This window comes from Plutella xylostella, chromosome 2 (assembly GCF_932276165.1).
Source record: "Plutella xylostella chromosome 2, ilPluXylo3.1, whole genome shotgun sequence".
NCBI lineage: Eukaryota > Metazoa > Arthropoda > Insecta > Lepidoptera > Plutellidae > Plutella > Plutella xylostella.
This window is the reverse complement of record NC_063982.1, coordinates 160,196-178,344: the sequence shown is the minus strand read 5'-3', so window position 1 is coordinate 178,344 and position 18,149 is coordinate 160,196. Positions and strand designations below refer to the sequence as shown.

The window sequence follows — 18,149 nt, the reverse complement described above, 5'->3', positions numbered from 1 at the left end:
TCTATGAAATTTGTTACTGCTGCAGGGAAAAAGGAAGTGGTACCCACAATTAATAGTTGGTTGTGGACATTGGAAGGAATGGAGATTTTATAAAAAAAATTAAAATGGAACATAATGTAACCTCAATTTGGATGCGCCACCTGAACCAAGACCCAATTGAAATTTTTTTTGGTGCCATAAGATCCCACGGATGCCGCAACACCAACCCGACCCCGGAGCGGTTTGAGTCAGCATTTACGACCTTGTTAATCAATAGCCTGACCAGTGTCCACGTCCCGGGAGGGAATTGTGAAAAAGATTTAGGAGAAGCACTTATAAACTTGATTGATGAAGACTGCAAAGGCAATGACGTCTCATCATGTGAAGTGCTTTTGACTAATATTTTATCCATAGAACTAGAGTCAATGGATTCAAAGAAGGATCCTAAAATATTGGCTCCCTTACAATATGTAAGTGGATACTTTATCAAAAAATCGAAAAAGATTTACAAAACATGTAAAACATGCCACCATCCGTTATTGGCAGGTGCAGAAACGTGTGTGTTTGTGTGTGTGTAATTTAAAACAATATAATATATCTACAGTGATTTGCATATTCGTAGATTTTAATAAATTATCTGATTGTGAGAATCATAAGGAGAATCTGATTCAATTCCTAATAAATGCTGTTTGTCGATTCTTTATTTACAATTATTGTAAACTAATTAATAGAATTTTATATGGAAAAAGGGATATCGACGACCTTAACGACAAATTCCAAATAATGGCAAAAACATCATTTCAAAAAGGCCTTAAAAATGATAATTGGACCCATTCATTGGTTTTTGTTGTTAAGGCCTTGTCCTTTCTCATCCCACTACTTGCGGCTACCGTCCAACGGGTCGACGAAAGTCCCACGCTACGCTTGCCTGTACGAGGACTCCACCCGTAAACTCGTGTATACTTACCCCAACGGTCACCAGCCACCTGTGTATTTATTTACTTATGTTGACGTTAACATTAAGTGGTTTATACGAGACAAACAACTTTGTAAATTTTACCAACTCATTTTTTGATCATTACACATTCTTACAGATTTTGGGGGCATGGTTGAATGATGTTACCACTTTTTCAAATGTATATAAATGACTATAATTGTATTTCTATTTAATCTGTTTAAGTAAGGAATAAGTAACGTTTTTGTTGAATCTTTGCCCTGTATAAGTATGTAAATGTTTGGTAATTAATATACTTACTTTAAAGTAATTCTACCTCAGCTACTATTAATAATAGTAAAAAAATATTTTATTGTGAAAATAAACAATACACTACAAATTCTAAGATCTTTATTATTTAAAATGTATGCATTCAGAGTTATTGTAGAAATAAACAAATAATCTGAATGCATACGTAATCCTTCCTTAGCAGTCATTCATTCATACTATTAACTACCTACTATCAATACTCTATATAACTATGTATATAGGTAGGTATGTATACGACGATTAGTTCCCATTCGTCAAATGCAGATGGCGCTACTGAACTGTGCTACCACGATTTCCTCGCAAGATGGCGCTCTATTTCTAGTATAATACAAAGTACTCTGTGGTCAGAATGTTGTGGTGTGGTATGGGTGTGGTGGTGTGGTTGATCATAGACTAGAATATTATTGGCATAGAGAAAAGAACACTACGATTATTGGTTGATGAGCCAATATGAAATCAAAACAAACTTAACAAACAATGAGAAACCTATACAAAGCTCAACGAGCCTACCTCATCACCTCCATCAAACCCACGCTCACCAGGAGATGGAAGCCCTTGCTCCTCCTCGCGCTGACAGCGACCGCACTGGCCGTGCATCGGCTCCTCGACAGACACAGCCACCTCGACGCGCTGGAGCAGCAGCTGCTGGCGGACGAGTCTCGCGTGGACCACCAGCTCATAGGCGGCCTGGTGCGCAAGCGCTTCACCAGCAGTCTGATGAAGCGCGACGTGGCGAGGAGTTTGATCCACCAGAGCGAAATGAGTGACGTCATTCCGTTTAATAGGACTTTTACAGGTAATAATAATAATATATACTTATGTGGGGATATCTTAGACACCGCTATCCGACTGCAAACTAGGCAGAGCCTGTAATATGGTCATCGGACAGCATTATCATAACTATAAGTACATAATAATATTATATTAACAACCAAGACCCGAGTACAAATATATTGTCTCTGCCCCGGCCGGGGATCGAACCCGGGACCTTCGGCATAGCTGTCAGGGTCGCTAACCACAACACCATTTGGTCATCACACTACAACCCGCGCAAAGTTTCTAGACACCTGGCCCAAAAATCTATCTCTCCCCCGCTTCCCCGCGCGAGGCCCCGCTCTCGTCCTTTTGTAGCGTTAGCATAAGTCCATCGCAATTTTATCGAAGAATTATCAGACGATCAACGATTTTTTTTATCGCATACTTTTTTGTTGAATACTTATATAAACAAATATTTATACATTTTATTACAATATAACAAAAGTCAGGTAAGTATGGTTTTTGTATGCGGGTTTTTAGATAACCAGAATAATTTCAAATATCGGAGCGCTACATGTATATCATGGCGCCACTACACGTCCGCAGATGCATCCAGAGATGACATCTGCAGACGTGTAGAGGGGGTGATTTGGGCATCTGTGGTAAGGCCCCAAAACAAAACAGTAACAGCCTGCAAAAAACTGGACGCCTTTGAAATGTGGTGTTTCCGAAGAATGCTGAGGATAAGTTGGGTCCATAAAGTGACGAACGAAGAAGTTCTGCGACGCGTCGGAAGATCCCGAGAACTCACCTTGACCATAAAACAGAAGAAGACAAGCTATCTAGGACATGTGCTCAGACACGATCGATACCGACTTCTTCAGGTCATTATGATGGGCAAGGTAGAGGGGAAAAGACGTGTGGGCAGAAGGAGAAAATCGTGGCTCCGCAATATAAGAGAATGGACGGGAGTGGCCAGCGTGGAACAGCTGATGCGCTTGGCGATGAATAGAGAGGAGTATGCAGAGCTGACCGCCAACCTCCAGTAGTGGAGAGGCACCAGAAGAAGAAGAAGGTAAGGCCCCACTACACGTCCGCGGATGCGTCCGGAAATGCATCCGGAGATGACCTCCGCGGACGTGTAGAGGGGGTGATTTGGGCATCTGTCGAGGTATTTCACGTCCGCAGACGCATCTGCCACCGATCCGTTTGTTGTCGGTTTTTGTGGCACAGATCAATTATGACATCTTCGATTGTTTCCAACTTTTAAGTTTATTGAATTATATCAAGCAGAAAATTGCTTGTGGAATCCAAAGAACAAATAATATAAAAATAAAAATGTTGTGAGTACTTAACTATACAAATAAAATATATATTTCTTTATCATTCTCATAAAATGTCGATGTCCATGTTTACGAGTAGCGTCTGCCGATATTCAACTTAGACTGACCGATCAACAGACGTGTGCTCGCTTGCAGAAATTCGTCTTCAAATGCATCCGCGTACGTCTGCAGATGCAGCGGAGTCATTATGTTTACGTTCTCGCAACAATTTTCTTTATAAAATTATTTCCATTAAAACTGCGCAGTGTTTGCTGCGGCGAGGTTTATTATTTTTCTAGCCGAGCTTAATTTTATAAAAATACTGATAGCAAAGAGGAAGAAAATAAATATTTTTGGTAATATCGATATTATTTTTTTTGCACTCAGTACTAAAGACAAATGTCATTTAACTCAGGTGTCTAGTTATCTCGCCCGCCTTGTACTTTCTCATGTTATGTTGCTTAATGCACCTTTGCGGGAAACAATCCATGTTTTGTTAGACTAAGTTAAACTAGTACTTATACTCGTACAGGATGAGTTTCATAGGTGCACATCCGAAAGCAGGTCACCGAGCTAAACGTTTCGAAAAATAATTGATATAATGACCTTGGGAATCTTGGTGTATCATGAGTGCCTACTTACACGCGCGGCATAAATCAGGGTGTTCTTTTAGCAATCATACAATCATAAAAATTAAAAAAACCGACTTCAAAAAACCACTAAAATGTAAGAAATAACTACTTACACAAATTCTACTCGTATGTGACAGTACAAATATACCTAAGCAGGAACTGTTCTTTTTTGATGTTGGTGCGGTAACAAAGTAATCTAAAGAAATATGGCACCAACTTCGGTCGGTTTTTTATTTTTTTTAATTATTATTTTATTTCATAGTTTTTAGTTTATTTGCAATAATTTTCAATCAAAAGTAAGGTGCAAATGATACCAAAAAGTCCTACTAATCAATACGAATCATTCAAGCCTAAACACGAAGTAGTTGCTATATACCGTTGAGGAGTTCCCCTGACTGCCTTCCGTTTCCATCATCAGACCAGCTCAAGGTCACCATCATATTTTTTTGTTATAAGAACTATATTTACGCTCTTAATTTCATTAGAATCGGTTAATATGTGCCCAAAATGGAAATTCATACCCTGTTTTTACCCCTTTACCCACCCTTGGGGGTGAGATAAAATTCTGAAAAAAAATGGGACCATCTGGGAGCTCAACCCAATACAACAACAAAAGAATTTTTAAAATCGGTTCATAAACGGCGGAGTAATCGGTGAACATACCTCCTCCTTTTTTTGAAGTCGGTTAAAAATGATTTGATGTGAATGCACCAGATTCACATCAAATCATTAGAATTATCATAGTAAGTAGGTATAGTATTTCAACATTTTGCAACACCCCGTATACCTACAGGAGTTAAAGGCATCTACAATGTATGTATGTATGTATTACCATTACATATAAGTGATATAAGTTCATTCTTAGTTTTATATACTTTATATTTACTACATTTACTAGAACGTATAAGAGTTATTCTCGCCGTTCTTCAAAAATAGGAAGTTTACCTGATATATATATTTTGTGTTAAAACAACATGTTTTACGAAGATATACATATGTACATTATATATTATATATTATTAATATGCAGTCTTGTTGTGCGAAGTATCCCTGTAATTTATGTACTGAAAACTGAAACCAAACCATACCGCGATGTACCGAGGCGCCAGCGCGCGACATCTGTGCGGGGATTACTGGAACTATTTTACACAGGTTACACAAAATGAAACACGAAAATTCGTACATAATATGTATTTAAGCTCAATGTAATCAATAATCATACTCGTAGAGTATTCAAATGCTTCATAGATGTTCCTTAATGTGCTATGTATAAGGCATTTTTATGAATTAGAACTAAATTAACGCCAAGACACAGAATAATAACAAGTCGCCACGAGTACTTTTAAGATGCTACGAGATTGCTACGACAACGGCGTAGTACGCTGCTACGAAGCTACGAATGTACGTAGCACATCGCTGAAGATTTCAGTTTAGCGACTATTTCATGTCACTAAGTACTTCACCATTTGGTCATCCTACTTTTACTGGTGTGTTGTTGATTGTTGTCAGCAACTCAGCAGGTTTTCATCATCAGGAGACTAAACTACATATTAAGTACTTTCTCATGTCTGTTGCTTGATGCAGATGCATATTTCAACGGGCCTATTATGTATTTCCCACTGGGAAACAATCCATGTTTTATTCGACTAAGTTAGTTAAGTAGGTACTTATACAGGGAGAGTTTCATAGGTGCAACTCCGAAAGCAGGTCATTCGATTTGAACAATTTTTGTTATAATGACCTTGGCAAACTTGGTGTATCATGAAATTACCTACTTCCAGCTGTAAAGATCTACAAAACACTCAGTAGGTAGGTATACATATTTACGCATCAATACTCACACACTGAGTTAATTGCTGGTAGCCGTAACTAGTTATAATACTTTTTGCTGGAAAGGCAATATCCAGTATGGAATGGATGGATGGATCGATATCGATAACTACTTTTACGTTGCAACTTTTAATCGGTTGAATTGAAACCAATTTGAGAATGGTTAAATAAAACCTTATTAAAACTATGTTAACAATTAACAAACAGACCTAGCTAGATAAAGATATTTTTGAAAAGATGGCTCAGAAGTTTCTTGCCTCCGTTCTTCTCCTTAGACAGAAAGAGCCCCCCTTATCCGAACGGAGAGTAGTTTGTAAAAATTGACGTTCATCAGAAAATTTTATATTTATACGATGAATAAAAATTATTGACTTTGACTTTGATACCTACATTATCCTTTTCTACAGGGTGTTGCAAAAAGGGTATACTAAGCCGAAACCTACATGTGCAGCATGTCATATCTAAGCCCGAAACTAAAATCAGAATTTGAAAATTCGAGAAAAAAAAAACATTTTCCATAGAAACTTTGTTGGTCACGTGACTTTTACTATGGAATTTATTTTTTTTTAGTATTTTAAGTAATGTTTGTATTCACTGAGGAAAAAAAAACACTACGTTTTGTATTATTCTCTACAGTATATACAGGAGTTCAATGCATCTATTACCTACTGATTTTGACTTAGTTAAGTATATTCTTAATTTAATATACTTACTAGATTTACTAGAACGCATGAGAACGTTATTCTGGGCGTTCTTCAAAAAGTATCATTTTTACTACAAGATCTATTTTATATTATCAAGAAAAAAACATATTTTTAAATATATGCAGTCTTGCTGTGTGATTCATCCCTGTAAGTGATGTACTGTAATCTGAAACCAAACCATACCGCGATGTACCGAGGCGCCAGCGCGCGACATCTGTGCGGGGGTTACTGGAACTATTTCATACAGGTCAAGGGAAATTCAGGGTTTTCAGAGCATAAATAATAAACTATGGAAGAAAACCTGTTCCGGGAAAATTCGTACAGTATTCAGTTGGTATACATGGCTGTTATGTAGTAATTTTATTTACTGTAACTTAATAACCAGGCAATTCGGCATGTTTATGAAATAAGCACCAAATTAGCCACGACTACTTTCAAGATGCTACGAGATTGCTACGACAACGGCGTAGTACGCTGCTACGAGGCTACGAATCTGCGTAGCACAGCTGAAGATTTCAGTTTAGCGACAATTTCATCATTTGTTTTCGTTTTATCTCCGCTATTTAAAGGACTCTACACACCAAACCCGCCGACCCGCCGACACAGCCCGGCGGCTTGGTGTCGGCGACTTTGTTTCAAGAATCATGTCGGCGACTTGTACCCGCGCGTGCAAGTACAAAAAAAGTTGTACTGATTTCTTGCCGCCGACACTCACCGACACAGCCCCATGACACATGTTGGCGGGTTGGCGGGTTTGGGTCGCCGACACCAAGCCGCCGGGCTGTGTCGGCGGGTTTGGTGTGTAGACTCCTTCAGGATGACGTATCAATAACGACAAGACCCCTTAGCATGAATTTTCATCGTGAACGTGAAGTAAAATTACTCGATTTGTAGGAAAATTTTAGTTCTGCTGCCAACCGCCACTCGATGCCACTGCAACTCGATGAATTCTACTACACGTTCACGATGAAAATTTATACTACGGGCTCCGATCTATGTCGTGTCGTGTAGGTCGGTGGATACATTTTTGCCCGCTATCCTTACTTTTTCACGTATCCACAGACGTGCGCCACCCGGCCTGCCTGCCGCTCCGGTACGACGCGAGCCTGCCCTCCGCCTCCGTGGTGGTGATCTTCCACAACGAGCAGCGGTCCACGCTGCTGCGCACGGTGTGGAACGCGCTGGGGGCCTGCCGCCGCGACCAGCCCTGGTTTGGGCTGGTGCGGCCGGGGAGCGGGGAGTTGGGTGAGACCTACTCTTTACTGTCACTGAGGTTCTTTAGGAACCTCGTGAGGTTTCTGTTGTTAAAGGATTTGAAGAGTATTTATAAGGTGTTAGTAGGTTTCCTTCAACTGTCTTGTGACTTCGGGGATGTGAGGAAGTAAGGGACTGCTAAGATCACTGTGAGAGCTGTTCTTACCTCCCAATACCCAGCAGAATGCAAATAAAGTATGAGACTCTCCGGCTTGTTATCCCTGTCACTCCTGTCAGTATTTTCATAAATAAAATTCCATGTATATTCAAATGTAAGTAAATTTATTGCACTGCAAATTCAGCATCACTGTAATTTTTACTTGAATACCACTTCCCATGTAGAACTTTACTGATAGAGTACCCTTCTAGACTCAGTGACTAAAGCCACCTTTCCACCACCCGTCGTCCCTCCACAGGCTACCCAGGCCAAGACCCGTCAGACCCGTACCTGTACGTGAAGGAGGTCCTGCTGGTGGACGACAACTCCACGCTGGCGGAGCTGGGCGCGCCGCTGCAGCGCTACGTCGACACGCGCCTGCCGCCGCGGGTCAGGCTCATCCGGCTACCAGAGCGGTTTGTGGAGTTAGGCGCGAATTACACTGAAAAGGCAAAAGACGAAGGCGAGGCGCAGGCAAAATTACGTGCCTGTGCCACGCCGCTTGAGTATATTAACAACGTGCCGCTTACCTACATTTTGTATTGAAACGTTTTGAAGCGGCAAGATGCCTGCACCGCGCCTTCGCCTTATGCCCTTTCTGTGTAATTCGCGCCTAGAGATGTGAAGGTTGAAGTTGCTGTGGGCTAGTTTGTAGCTGCCAAAGAATCGAGTTAGTTGGGGTAGACGAGTTCTCGAGTGGAGAACACTGGAAATTGTAAATTGGGACGCCCACTGGACCTCTGACAGCTGTTGGAAGAAGGCCAATGGTAGATTTTTGTGGCCTTCTTGGGAGAGGGCTATGTTCTGCAGCAAACGACTACAAGCTGATGGCTTTTATCCTCCTGACCCCGAGAGGTATAAATGTATACATTGTAAATAAATTTTTAAAAAATTAAAAAAAAAATACTACTGAACTGTTTTGTCGCTTTGTCAAAGAACAAATTGTTTTAGGGATAGGTAGGTACTTTATAAAACTTTAAAGGAATAACAGGAATACTCAATAAAACTTTTAATATAGGTATTTTTAAACTATATATTATATTTTTTTTCAATGTCCTACTCATAGCACGCCAGGTGTCAGGAGGTTATTGAGTTGGCCACCTGCTCGTGGGCTATAAACCTAGTCCTTTTTTACTAATGTTTGTATTATTCTCTACAATATGTATATACCTACAGCCACAGGAGTTGACTAAAGGCATCTATACTATTTTGACCTACTGATTTGACTTCACTATTCACTAACTATATTCTTAATTAATTTTTATGTAAGTAGTTACTAGATTTTAATAGAACGGAAGAGAATTTTATTCTCGCCGTTCTTCAAAAAATAGACAAGTAAGTTATACTATGTCGTGTTGCTACAACATTAATTAAGGGTGATAATAATTATTATAAATATATTATATAAATATAATATTTCAAAAGCAGTCTTGATGTGCGGAATTTCCCTGTAAGTGATGTACTGAAAACTGAAACCAAACCATACCGCGATGTAGCAAGGCGCCAGCGCGCGACATCTGTGCGGGAGTTACTGGAACTACCTTCACAGCTTTACAGACTAACCCCCTTATTCATAGAGAAGTTACAATACGTTTTAACTAATAAACTGTTTTGGGGTGCGTATTGCGACGTATAAAAACGAAATGTATAATTTCACATTAATAACGTTCACAACATATAATGAACGTTACGTATAACAACAAAATCTATATTTTCATAAGGTATAAAATTCAATTGGTATAACGTACATTTGATATAATATCAAAATATATAATACTTACGAGGACTAATATCAATTCGTATAACATACATTACGTATATCGTTTAAAATATATACTATCATTTAGTATAAAGTTCATAAAACATACTATATAACATATAACATAATCTGTGTTTAACCTGTATTAACCCATAATCTGTGTTAACCCAACACCGTCAAACCCCCTAGCACCAAAACCTAAAGATAGGTGCGACGACGAGCAAAGCGAGGAGGAGCGTGTTAGGTGCACATGGTCGTCGAAACCAAAGCGGAGCGCAGCGAAGCGGAGCGGAGCGTCTCTCCTCCTAGCCCCAATAATAATAATGCTGTGAAAGCCCCTAGTACCAAAACCTAAAGATAGGTGCGACGACGAGCAAAGCGAGGAGGAGCGTGTTAGGTGCACATGGTCGTCGAAACCAAAGCGGAGCGCAGTGAAGCGGAGCGGAGCGTCTCTCCTCTTAGCCCCAATAATAATAATGCTGTGAAAGCCCCTAGTACCAAAACCTAAAGATAGGTGCGACGACGAGCAAAGCGAGGAGGAGCGTGTTAGGTGCACATGTTCGTCGAAACCAAAGCGGAGCGTTCCCCCCACATAACGTCAATAATAATTAAAAAAAACTATACGACAATCTATTATACTTTTTGAGCATTATACATTATGATAATTATATCCGTTGTAGAATATATGTTATAAACGTTATATATTATGAATATTATGCATTTTAATCGTTATATCAATTGAAATTATACTTTTTGAACGTTATTCTTTACGAAATTATGTATTTAGTAATTATGCCTTTCGTTTGTTATGCACAGTGATCGTTATACTTAATAAATTTATATCATATGAGCGTATATCTTGTGAATGTTATACCATTCGTTTTTATACCTCGTATTACTTACCCACTGTTTTGTCCCTCTCCGACAAAGAACAATTTGTTTCTTGACAGAGAGGGACAAAACAGTTTATTAGTTAAAACGTATTGTAACTTTTCTATGAATAAGGGGGTAATCCTGCATAATAAGAGTTTTCTAAGCTAAAATAATAAATTATGAATGGAAAGCTGTGCTCGGAAAATTTGTTCGTATTTAAAGCTGAATATGTCATCAATAATTATACTCGTAGATAAGTCAAATGCTACCACAATACGAGGGCTACACCGAAAAGATCGGGAATAGAATACTTAGGAATAAATTAGAGTGAAACCTTTTTGGTGTATCAAATGTAGTGTTTTTTCAAACATAATTCCATTTTCGAATTTTAAAAAAAGTAAAAAATAAAAGAGTATTGACCATTTGAATTTGACAAGTCGGTGTAAAAAATGGAGCTTACGCGGGAACATTTCCGTGCAATAATTTTTCACAACTTTCGTCGAGGTTTATCTCAAGAACAATGTCTCGCCGAGCTTGTTTCTATTTATAAACTTGAAGCACCAAGTAAAACGATTATATATCGTTGGTATTCTGAGTTTCGCCGTGGACGTTCCTCTCTTACCACAGTCCCTTCTACTGGTCGGCCAAAAACAGCGGTAACACAAGATAACATCGATTCTGTACGCCAGTTAATAAAAGAAGATAGACATGTGACATACGAGCAGATTCGGGCTTCTCTCAGCATTGGTATGACAGCCATTCAAACCATTTTACATGAAGAACTGGGTGTCAAGAAGTTAGTTTTGCGCTGGGTGCCCCACCGTTTAACCGAGGAACAAAAGTCGGCTCGTGTTAATTGGTGTCGATCTGCTCAGCAACGGTTCAATGGAGGCAGTTCAAATGCTGTCTACAATATCGTCTCTGGTGATGAATCGTGGATTTATTCATATGAGCCCGAAAGAAAACATCAATCGGCATTTTGGGTCTTCGAAGGTGAGGTCAAGCCAACAAAAGTTATTCGCTCACGCAGCGTGTCAAAAAAAATGGTCGCTTCGTTTGTATCGAAAACTGGCCATGTGGCTACGATTCCATTACAAGAACAACGGACGGTTACTGCTGATTGGTACACAACAGTTTGTTTGCCGGAAGTCGTAAGAGAACTTCGTAAAACTAACCCGAATCGTCGTATAATCCTTCACCACGATAATGCAAGCTCTCATACCGCTCGCAAAACAAGAACGTTTTTAAATATGGAAAACGTGGAGTTGATGGACCATCCTCCGTATAGCCCTGATCTGAGCCCCAATGATTATTTTACATTCCCAAGAATTAAAGATATGCTACGTGGTCAACGGTTTAGCGGCCCAGAAGAGGCGGTCGAAGCTTACAAATCAGCTGTTTTGACAGTATCCACTTCAGACTGGAATTACTGTTTCAATGATTGGTTTAATCGAATGAAAAAGTGCATTGAATGTCACGGAGACTACTTTGAAAAACAATAAAAGTAAATAATATTATGATATCTTTGTACTTTTTTCTATTCCCGATCATTTCGGTATCGCCCTCGTATGTGCAGTAATGCAGCCATATGGCTATTATGTAGTTATTTTATTAATTAGTCATTATACCTATAACTTTTAAACAAGGCATTAGGCATGTTTATTAAATAAGTAACTGTTCTAAATATTAACGCCACGAGTACTTACAAGAGGCTACGAGATTGCTACGACAACGGCGTAGTACGCTGCTACGAATCTACGTAGCACATCGCTGAAGATTTCAGACTTCGTTTTCGTTTTATCTCCGCTATTTAAACCGCCACATTAACAATTAACTACCAGTTTCTATAACTCTATCTATCTATAACTGGTAGTTACTTTCATACGATTTTGACAGATTGTTACTTTTGATTATGTCAAAATCGTATGAAAGTAACTACCAGTTATGGATAGATAGAGATATAGAAACTGGCAGTTATTAAAGGATGACGGGCGGGATGTACCCACCGACCAATAACCTTCTCCCTTCTCCTTCCTTTAACCACCCTTTTAAATATGATACCCACTTCCTATCCATCCTCCTTCTCCCACTCCAGCATGGGCCTAACCATGGCGCGGTAGATGCTGCCGCACCCATAGGATCGGTACTAGTGTGACCAAATTCTCTGCTCCCCAAGCATGGGCCTCACGGCGGCGCGCTCCGTGGGCGCAGCAAGCGCCATTGGCGTGGTACTAGGGTGACCATGTCCTTTGCTCCCCAGCATGGGTCTAACCACGGCGCACGCAGTAGTTGCCTCCGAAGCCACTGCCTCACTGCTAGAGTAACCATTCTGCTTCCCCAGCATGGGTCTCACGACGGCGACTGCTCGCTCAGTCGACGCAGCAGAAGCTCCAACTAGCTGCTAGTTATGACCACATTCTCTGCTCCCCCAGCATGGGCCTGGCGACAGCGCGCTCTGTAGGCGCAGCACAGGCCACGGGCTCGGTCCTGGTGTTTCTGGACGCGCACTGCGAGGGGCAGCGCGACTGGCTGCGGCCGCTGCTGCAGCTCGTGAAGGATGATAGAACAGCGGTCGCCGTGCCCAAGATAGACACACTGGACTGGGACTTGAACTACTCTATTGGGGATGGTGATCAGGTAAGGCACGTTTAAGGTTTCATCCGCACAGGCAGGAGGTTTGTTTGCGACTAGCTAGATGCGGCCGTTCACGAAGATTCTAGAACGTTGGTTTTACTGAGCTACTCGCTTGGTGACTCGCTAGGCGCTAAGTAAAACCTCCTACCTGTGCGTAGGAAGCTTTCAGGGACTTTAAATTGAGAGCATTTGATTATTTTATTTTGGATTGACTTAACAATGATACTATTTGTGGGTTAGTTGAGTAAATTGACCTCATTTTTCATTTGCAGCTTGGTGGTTTCGACTTTGAAGGCAACTTTATATGGTTTCTGCCTGTTGGAAACATGCGCCGTGAAAACAGAGATGAAATGCCAAAAAGGTATTGACTTTCATTATCCAGACACAGGCTACTGCTACCACAGCTGCTACTTACCTATACCTATACTTGCTCAAGCAGTATTAATTAATACTTAAGTACTTACTTTTTACAATATACTCATTTCATTACAATTTTATTGTGCTTTAGGACTCCGGTGATGGCTGGAGGCTTATTCGCGATGGATCGCTCGTACTTCTTCGAGCTTGGCGACTACGACGACCAGTTCAAGGGCTGGGGGGGAGAGAACCTTGAGATGTCTTTCAGGATTTGGATGTGTTAGTTTTATAGACGTTTTTATATCTCAATAACTAACTTCCTGCCATCCTGGTCGCTTAAAATTTGGCAGTCCGAACTTCTAGCGGGATCCGGGATCCTCTAGTGTATTCGGCACACATTTAAAACGATAGCAATTGTATAAAAAATAATGAATTAGCATAACCCAAGCCGTCATAGCGATGATAGGAAAATTAATCAATTACCTAGCATAACCCTAGCTGTCATCCTTTGTCATCATCACAACCCATCACGGCCCCACTGCTGGAACACGGGTCTTTTCCAACGAAGGAAGGGTTTTAGGTCTCGTTTCTTCAATGTTGGAAATGGACATAACTTGCGGTTACTTCCAGGTGGCGGTTCAATCCACATGCTGCCGTGCTCGCGCGTGGGCCACGTGTACCGTAGCCTGCGCCTGGAGTGGCGCGTGCCGTGGTTGGACCAGCACCTACTCAACACCGCCCGGCTGGCCGAGGTCTGGATGGACCACCACAGGGAGATGTTTTACTTGTATCATCCGGAGTATCGGGTTCGTTTATTTTGACGATGTTATGGTTACTCCAGTATTGTTGTATTGCCGATAAAGTCTTAGCGTTTCTATATAATGCTATAGATACGGAAAGCTATAGATTGCTTTGAGTGGCGTGCTTTGAAAGAGGCCTACGTCCAGCAGGCGACGATAGGAAGAAGAATAATGTGTCCAGTAATTTCAGAACAACCCAATAATCGGTGACATCTCGTCACGCAAGCGTCTCCGGGAGAGACTCCAGTGCAAGAGCTTCCAGTGGTACATGGACCATGTGTACGAGGACCAGTTCATGCCCATGAAGGATGTCATCGCTTGGGGCAGGTAGGTAATAAATAAATAGAAGTGAACCCACAGTGCATTGTACTCGATTCAAAAACTATACGGCTCGCAACCTATGACGTGAAATCATATTGTAGTTACTGGGAAAAAACGGATGGCTCGCTTATTAAATGAGTCTCTGTATACCCCTTCGGGGGTTACAGTCATGAGCATATTTGTGTTTGTATAATCCTCCACCTTCCTCCCCCAGGCTCCGCAACAATGCGAGCGGCACCTGTGTAGAAGTGAGCGAGTTCAATGCGCGCATCCCCTCCACCTCCCTGCAAGCCTGCGCCACGCCGCTGCGGGGGCTGCAGGCCTGGTCGCTCACCGCCGCCGGCACCTTGAGGAGCGAGAGGAGGTGTCTCACAACGGTGCAGGAGGTGTGAGTGATATGTTTGGTCTTGGGATCCAGTTGTGTCACTACACAAAATCACACTTGATACATATCTGCAACCAGTCTTCCAAACTTAAAGATTATGGCAAAGACCTTCGAGTCTTGAGGAGGTACATCTCCTGCAGTGGATTTTTACCGGCTTTATTTGTAGTTATTAGGCTTAGTGTAAACTTCCATAACTTTATCTGTTGTAGATCTAAGACACTGCTTCACATAGTAAAGGCGGTTGCATGCTCCTACGAAGATGAGCCAGATGTTAACCAGGTAAGTTAAAGCACACCATATATTTTTTCCCTCGGCTCGTCAAACGTACAATACCTATGTAAAGGGTGGCTGGTAAAGGTTAGACGCTGATAGATTTAGATCGCATCATGTAGCCTGCTTTGAGAGAGGCAACGTAGGCCACCATCAATAAAATTCTATAATTATGTTATTTTATAGGTTGAAGAAGAAGCCATATTTAAAACTTAACCTTCACTTTCGCTTCCTCCCCAAGTTCTGGCGCTACGAGCGCGGGCGGCTCATCCACGAGTACCTGCACATGTGTCTCCTGGCGGTGCAGTACGAAGACCACCAGCTGGCCGTGGCGCCGTGCGATGACGCCCCGGACATGAGCTGGAGCTTCGACTTCACGGGGAACCGCACGCTTGAGAGTTAGTTGTTGGTCTTCTGCTTCTTCTTGTGCTGGCTCCTAACGCAAGTATTCACTTTTATGTCTTGGAAAGCTTTGTAGAAAAACAATTTTAATACTGGAATGCTTCCATTGCTCTGAATCGACGATTTTAAATCCAGAGGACCGGTAGAGAGTGGTAGGATGAGGAAGGTTGAGGACCGGGTGATGTTGTTCTCCTTGGGAGAGGCCTGTGTCTAGCACCAACTGTCATCGGTTCTTGGAAATATGCCAGACAGTTTCTTCTCCGCCCACGGCTACTGATTTTAGGAACTTGATCGGTAGCCAAAATCTCTTGCAATCCTAATGCAATCCTTGTTGGTACCCCATACCAATAATATTCATACAACAGATTAAGCCCTCCTGCCCGCTGTAGCGACGACCTTGGGCGAGTAGCCGGTAGTGGCCGGACGAGTAAGGCCGAGGACCGAGTGTTGTGGCGCTCCTTGGGAGAGGCCTATGTCCAGCAGTGGATGATTATTGGCTGATGACGATGATGATTAATGATGGAACTTGAGAATAGATTTATAATTGATAGTAGATTACGATTTCTTTTCAGGCGATTTGTTCGAGACACAGGACCAGCTGAGGAGCTTGCAGAGTATTAGATGATGATCGGTGTACTTATATGAAATGTGTTGTAGTACATAACTTTCACGTCTTGCTAGTCCTATACATTATTTAATTCTTTATAGGTAATTATAATGAAGATATCTGTAAATTTTTATAAGTACTCACTTACTCAGATATATTTTTTAAAATGTTATTTATGTAGTAAATAAAATATCTTATTATAACTGATGATATGTTTTAATTTGTCCAAAAAGTTATGCCCCGGGTGAGGATCGAACTCACGACCTTAAGATTATGAGACTTACGCGCTGCCTACTGCGCCACCGAGGCTGGTGGTTTGCGCTCTCAATTTATCATACGAGTGTTCTTTCTTATCACACCTTTCATGATAACAATAGAATGTAATGAAATGGCATGGAAGTATTTAAGTACCTACTTATTACATCCATGTGAAATGGTAATGAATGACTCTTGACATTCACAAGATGGCAGCGATAAATACAATAGAACTGATAAAGTTTCAGTAGGTACTTAATCAGAAAATCTGAAATGATCCAGAAAACTCCCGAACCCGCCTTATTATTAAATACTTTATTTCACAATACTAAATATGTACATAGGCGAACTTAAGGCTAACAGCATTCTCTTCCAGCTAACCTTGGGTGTTGTGGAGAAAGTTATAGCCGCCTTTGTTCTTGTTCTTATCAAAAATTACACAGAGTAGGTATTCTCGCCAGATTGCGGTAGTCTACATCACTGAGGAAAAAAAACACTATGTTGTCTACACAGGGGTATAATCGTGACAGTTCTGACATTGCGAAAAAGAGACGCTTAGCTACATTAAGCGTAAGAAAGAAACGTTAAGCTGTAAATGTTTTTTGTCCTTTTTGCTGTGGCGCCTGTTTACGTCAGTTCTCTGTGCCAAACAATGAAACAAATGAAAAATCTGTGCCAAACAATGGCTGACAGTTACAACAAAATTTTCTAAATGCTATTTATTTTTGATTTGCTAGTGATTTGTGGGTGTTTATTAAGTTTATTAGACTATTATCATCACTTAACGAGTGTGTGACATGGGTGGGTGGATTTTGTTCGGTTGTATTGAGCATATTGAACGAAAACACGATGGAATGATGGATGAGATATATTTTCACATGTAAGTAGATACTATCAAGTTTAACAAGCTTACATTCATCATAGTACTATCTATTGGCTCGATTTGAATATAAAACGATACTAATTTTAATACTGTAAGGTCTTTTAGTATCAGTTTTAAGTAAAAATTACGAGGTACCATATCATAACAAATCACATGGTGTTGCAAGTTATTGAAAATTTATTTTACCCACAAATATTATAGTATGCAAAGAAAATACTAGAAATTGTAACGGACTCGGGTTGGGTTTACAAATGGGGGCGCACGAATTCGGTTTTTGTGAAGATTGTATTTTGTAGAAGTCATTCTCCTCTTTCAAATGAGGTGCCTCTCATTGTGAGGAAACGTTCGTTTCGTTTTTTTCTTCTATGTGTGATTTCTTCTGTATAATATAAAGTTTATTGTATTGATACGAAATACGTGTTTCCTTTAAAAAAACCCCATCACATATTTGGCCCACGATTATAATGCTCATGCTCATCCATTTATCTCTGCTTCATAGGTTTCCGACAGAAAAAAAATATCAAGAAAATGGATAGACATTACCGGTCGCACAAATTGGGAACCAAAGAAACATACAAAAATTGTGTTCGGCACATTTTGAAGAGGATTGTTTCGATTGGACGAAGACAATGAATCATACAATCCACTCAGTTTGTGTATATTAAATAATTATATTGAAATCAAATAAGTATGAGTAAGGCAGCG

General features: G+C 40.6%; 2 protein-coding genes and 1 non-coding gene across 4 annotated transcripts in view; 1 reads left to right on the top strand and 2 right to left on the bottom strand.

Annotated features, from left to right (window-relative positions):
• The window catches only part of LOC119691665, a 38,856-nt gene that overhangs the window by 7,414 nt on the left and 13,293 nt on the right, over window positions 1–18,149 (bottom strand). The window lies entirely within an intron of this gene.
• Window positions 1,618–16,451, top strand: LOC105384297 (polypeptide N-acetylgalactosaminyltransferase 1). 2 transcript variants are annotated; one of them, XM_048631634.1, is made up of 12 exons: window positions 1,618–2,039; window positions 7,550–7,732; window positions 8,158–8,314; window positions 12,963–13,167; window positions 13,437–13,525; window positions 13,673–13,800; window positions 14,152–14,327; window positions 14,512–14,648; window positions 14,857–15,030; window positions 15,237–15,306; window positions 15,539–15,695; window positions 16,254–16,451. In XM_048631634.1, the coding sequence occupies exons 1-12, from the start codon at window positions 1,721–1,723 to the stop codon at window positions 16,322–16,324; spliced, it is 1,866 nt and encodes a 621-aa protein (XP_048487591.1). In that variant the 5' UTR covers window positions 1,618–1,720; the 3' UTR covers window positions 16,325–16,451. The 2 variants fall into 2 exon arrangements, 1 of the variants encoding a protein (XP_048487591.1); XR_007268034.1 differs by lacking the exon at window positions 16,254–16,451 and having other exon boundaries at window positions 1,620–2,039; window positions 14,857–15,028; window positions 15,539–15,597.
• Window positions 16,543–16,615, bottom strand: Trnam-cau. The gene has a single exon. It is a non-coding gene; the product is annotated as a tRNA-Met (tRNA).

Coding starts and splice junctions, on each gene's coding strand:
- LOC105384297 (XM_048631634.1), top strand. CDS start 1,721: ATGAGAAACCTATACAAAGCTCAACGAGCCTACCTCATCACCTCCATC. Junction 13,801..14,151: donor GTCTTTCAGGATTTGGATGT/GTTAGTTTTATA, acceptor GGTTACTTCCAG/GTGGCGGTTCAATCCACATG. Junction 14,328..14,511: donor TGTATCATCCGGAGTATCGG/GTTCGTTTATTT, acceptor CAGTAATTTCAG/AACAACCCAATAATCGGTGA.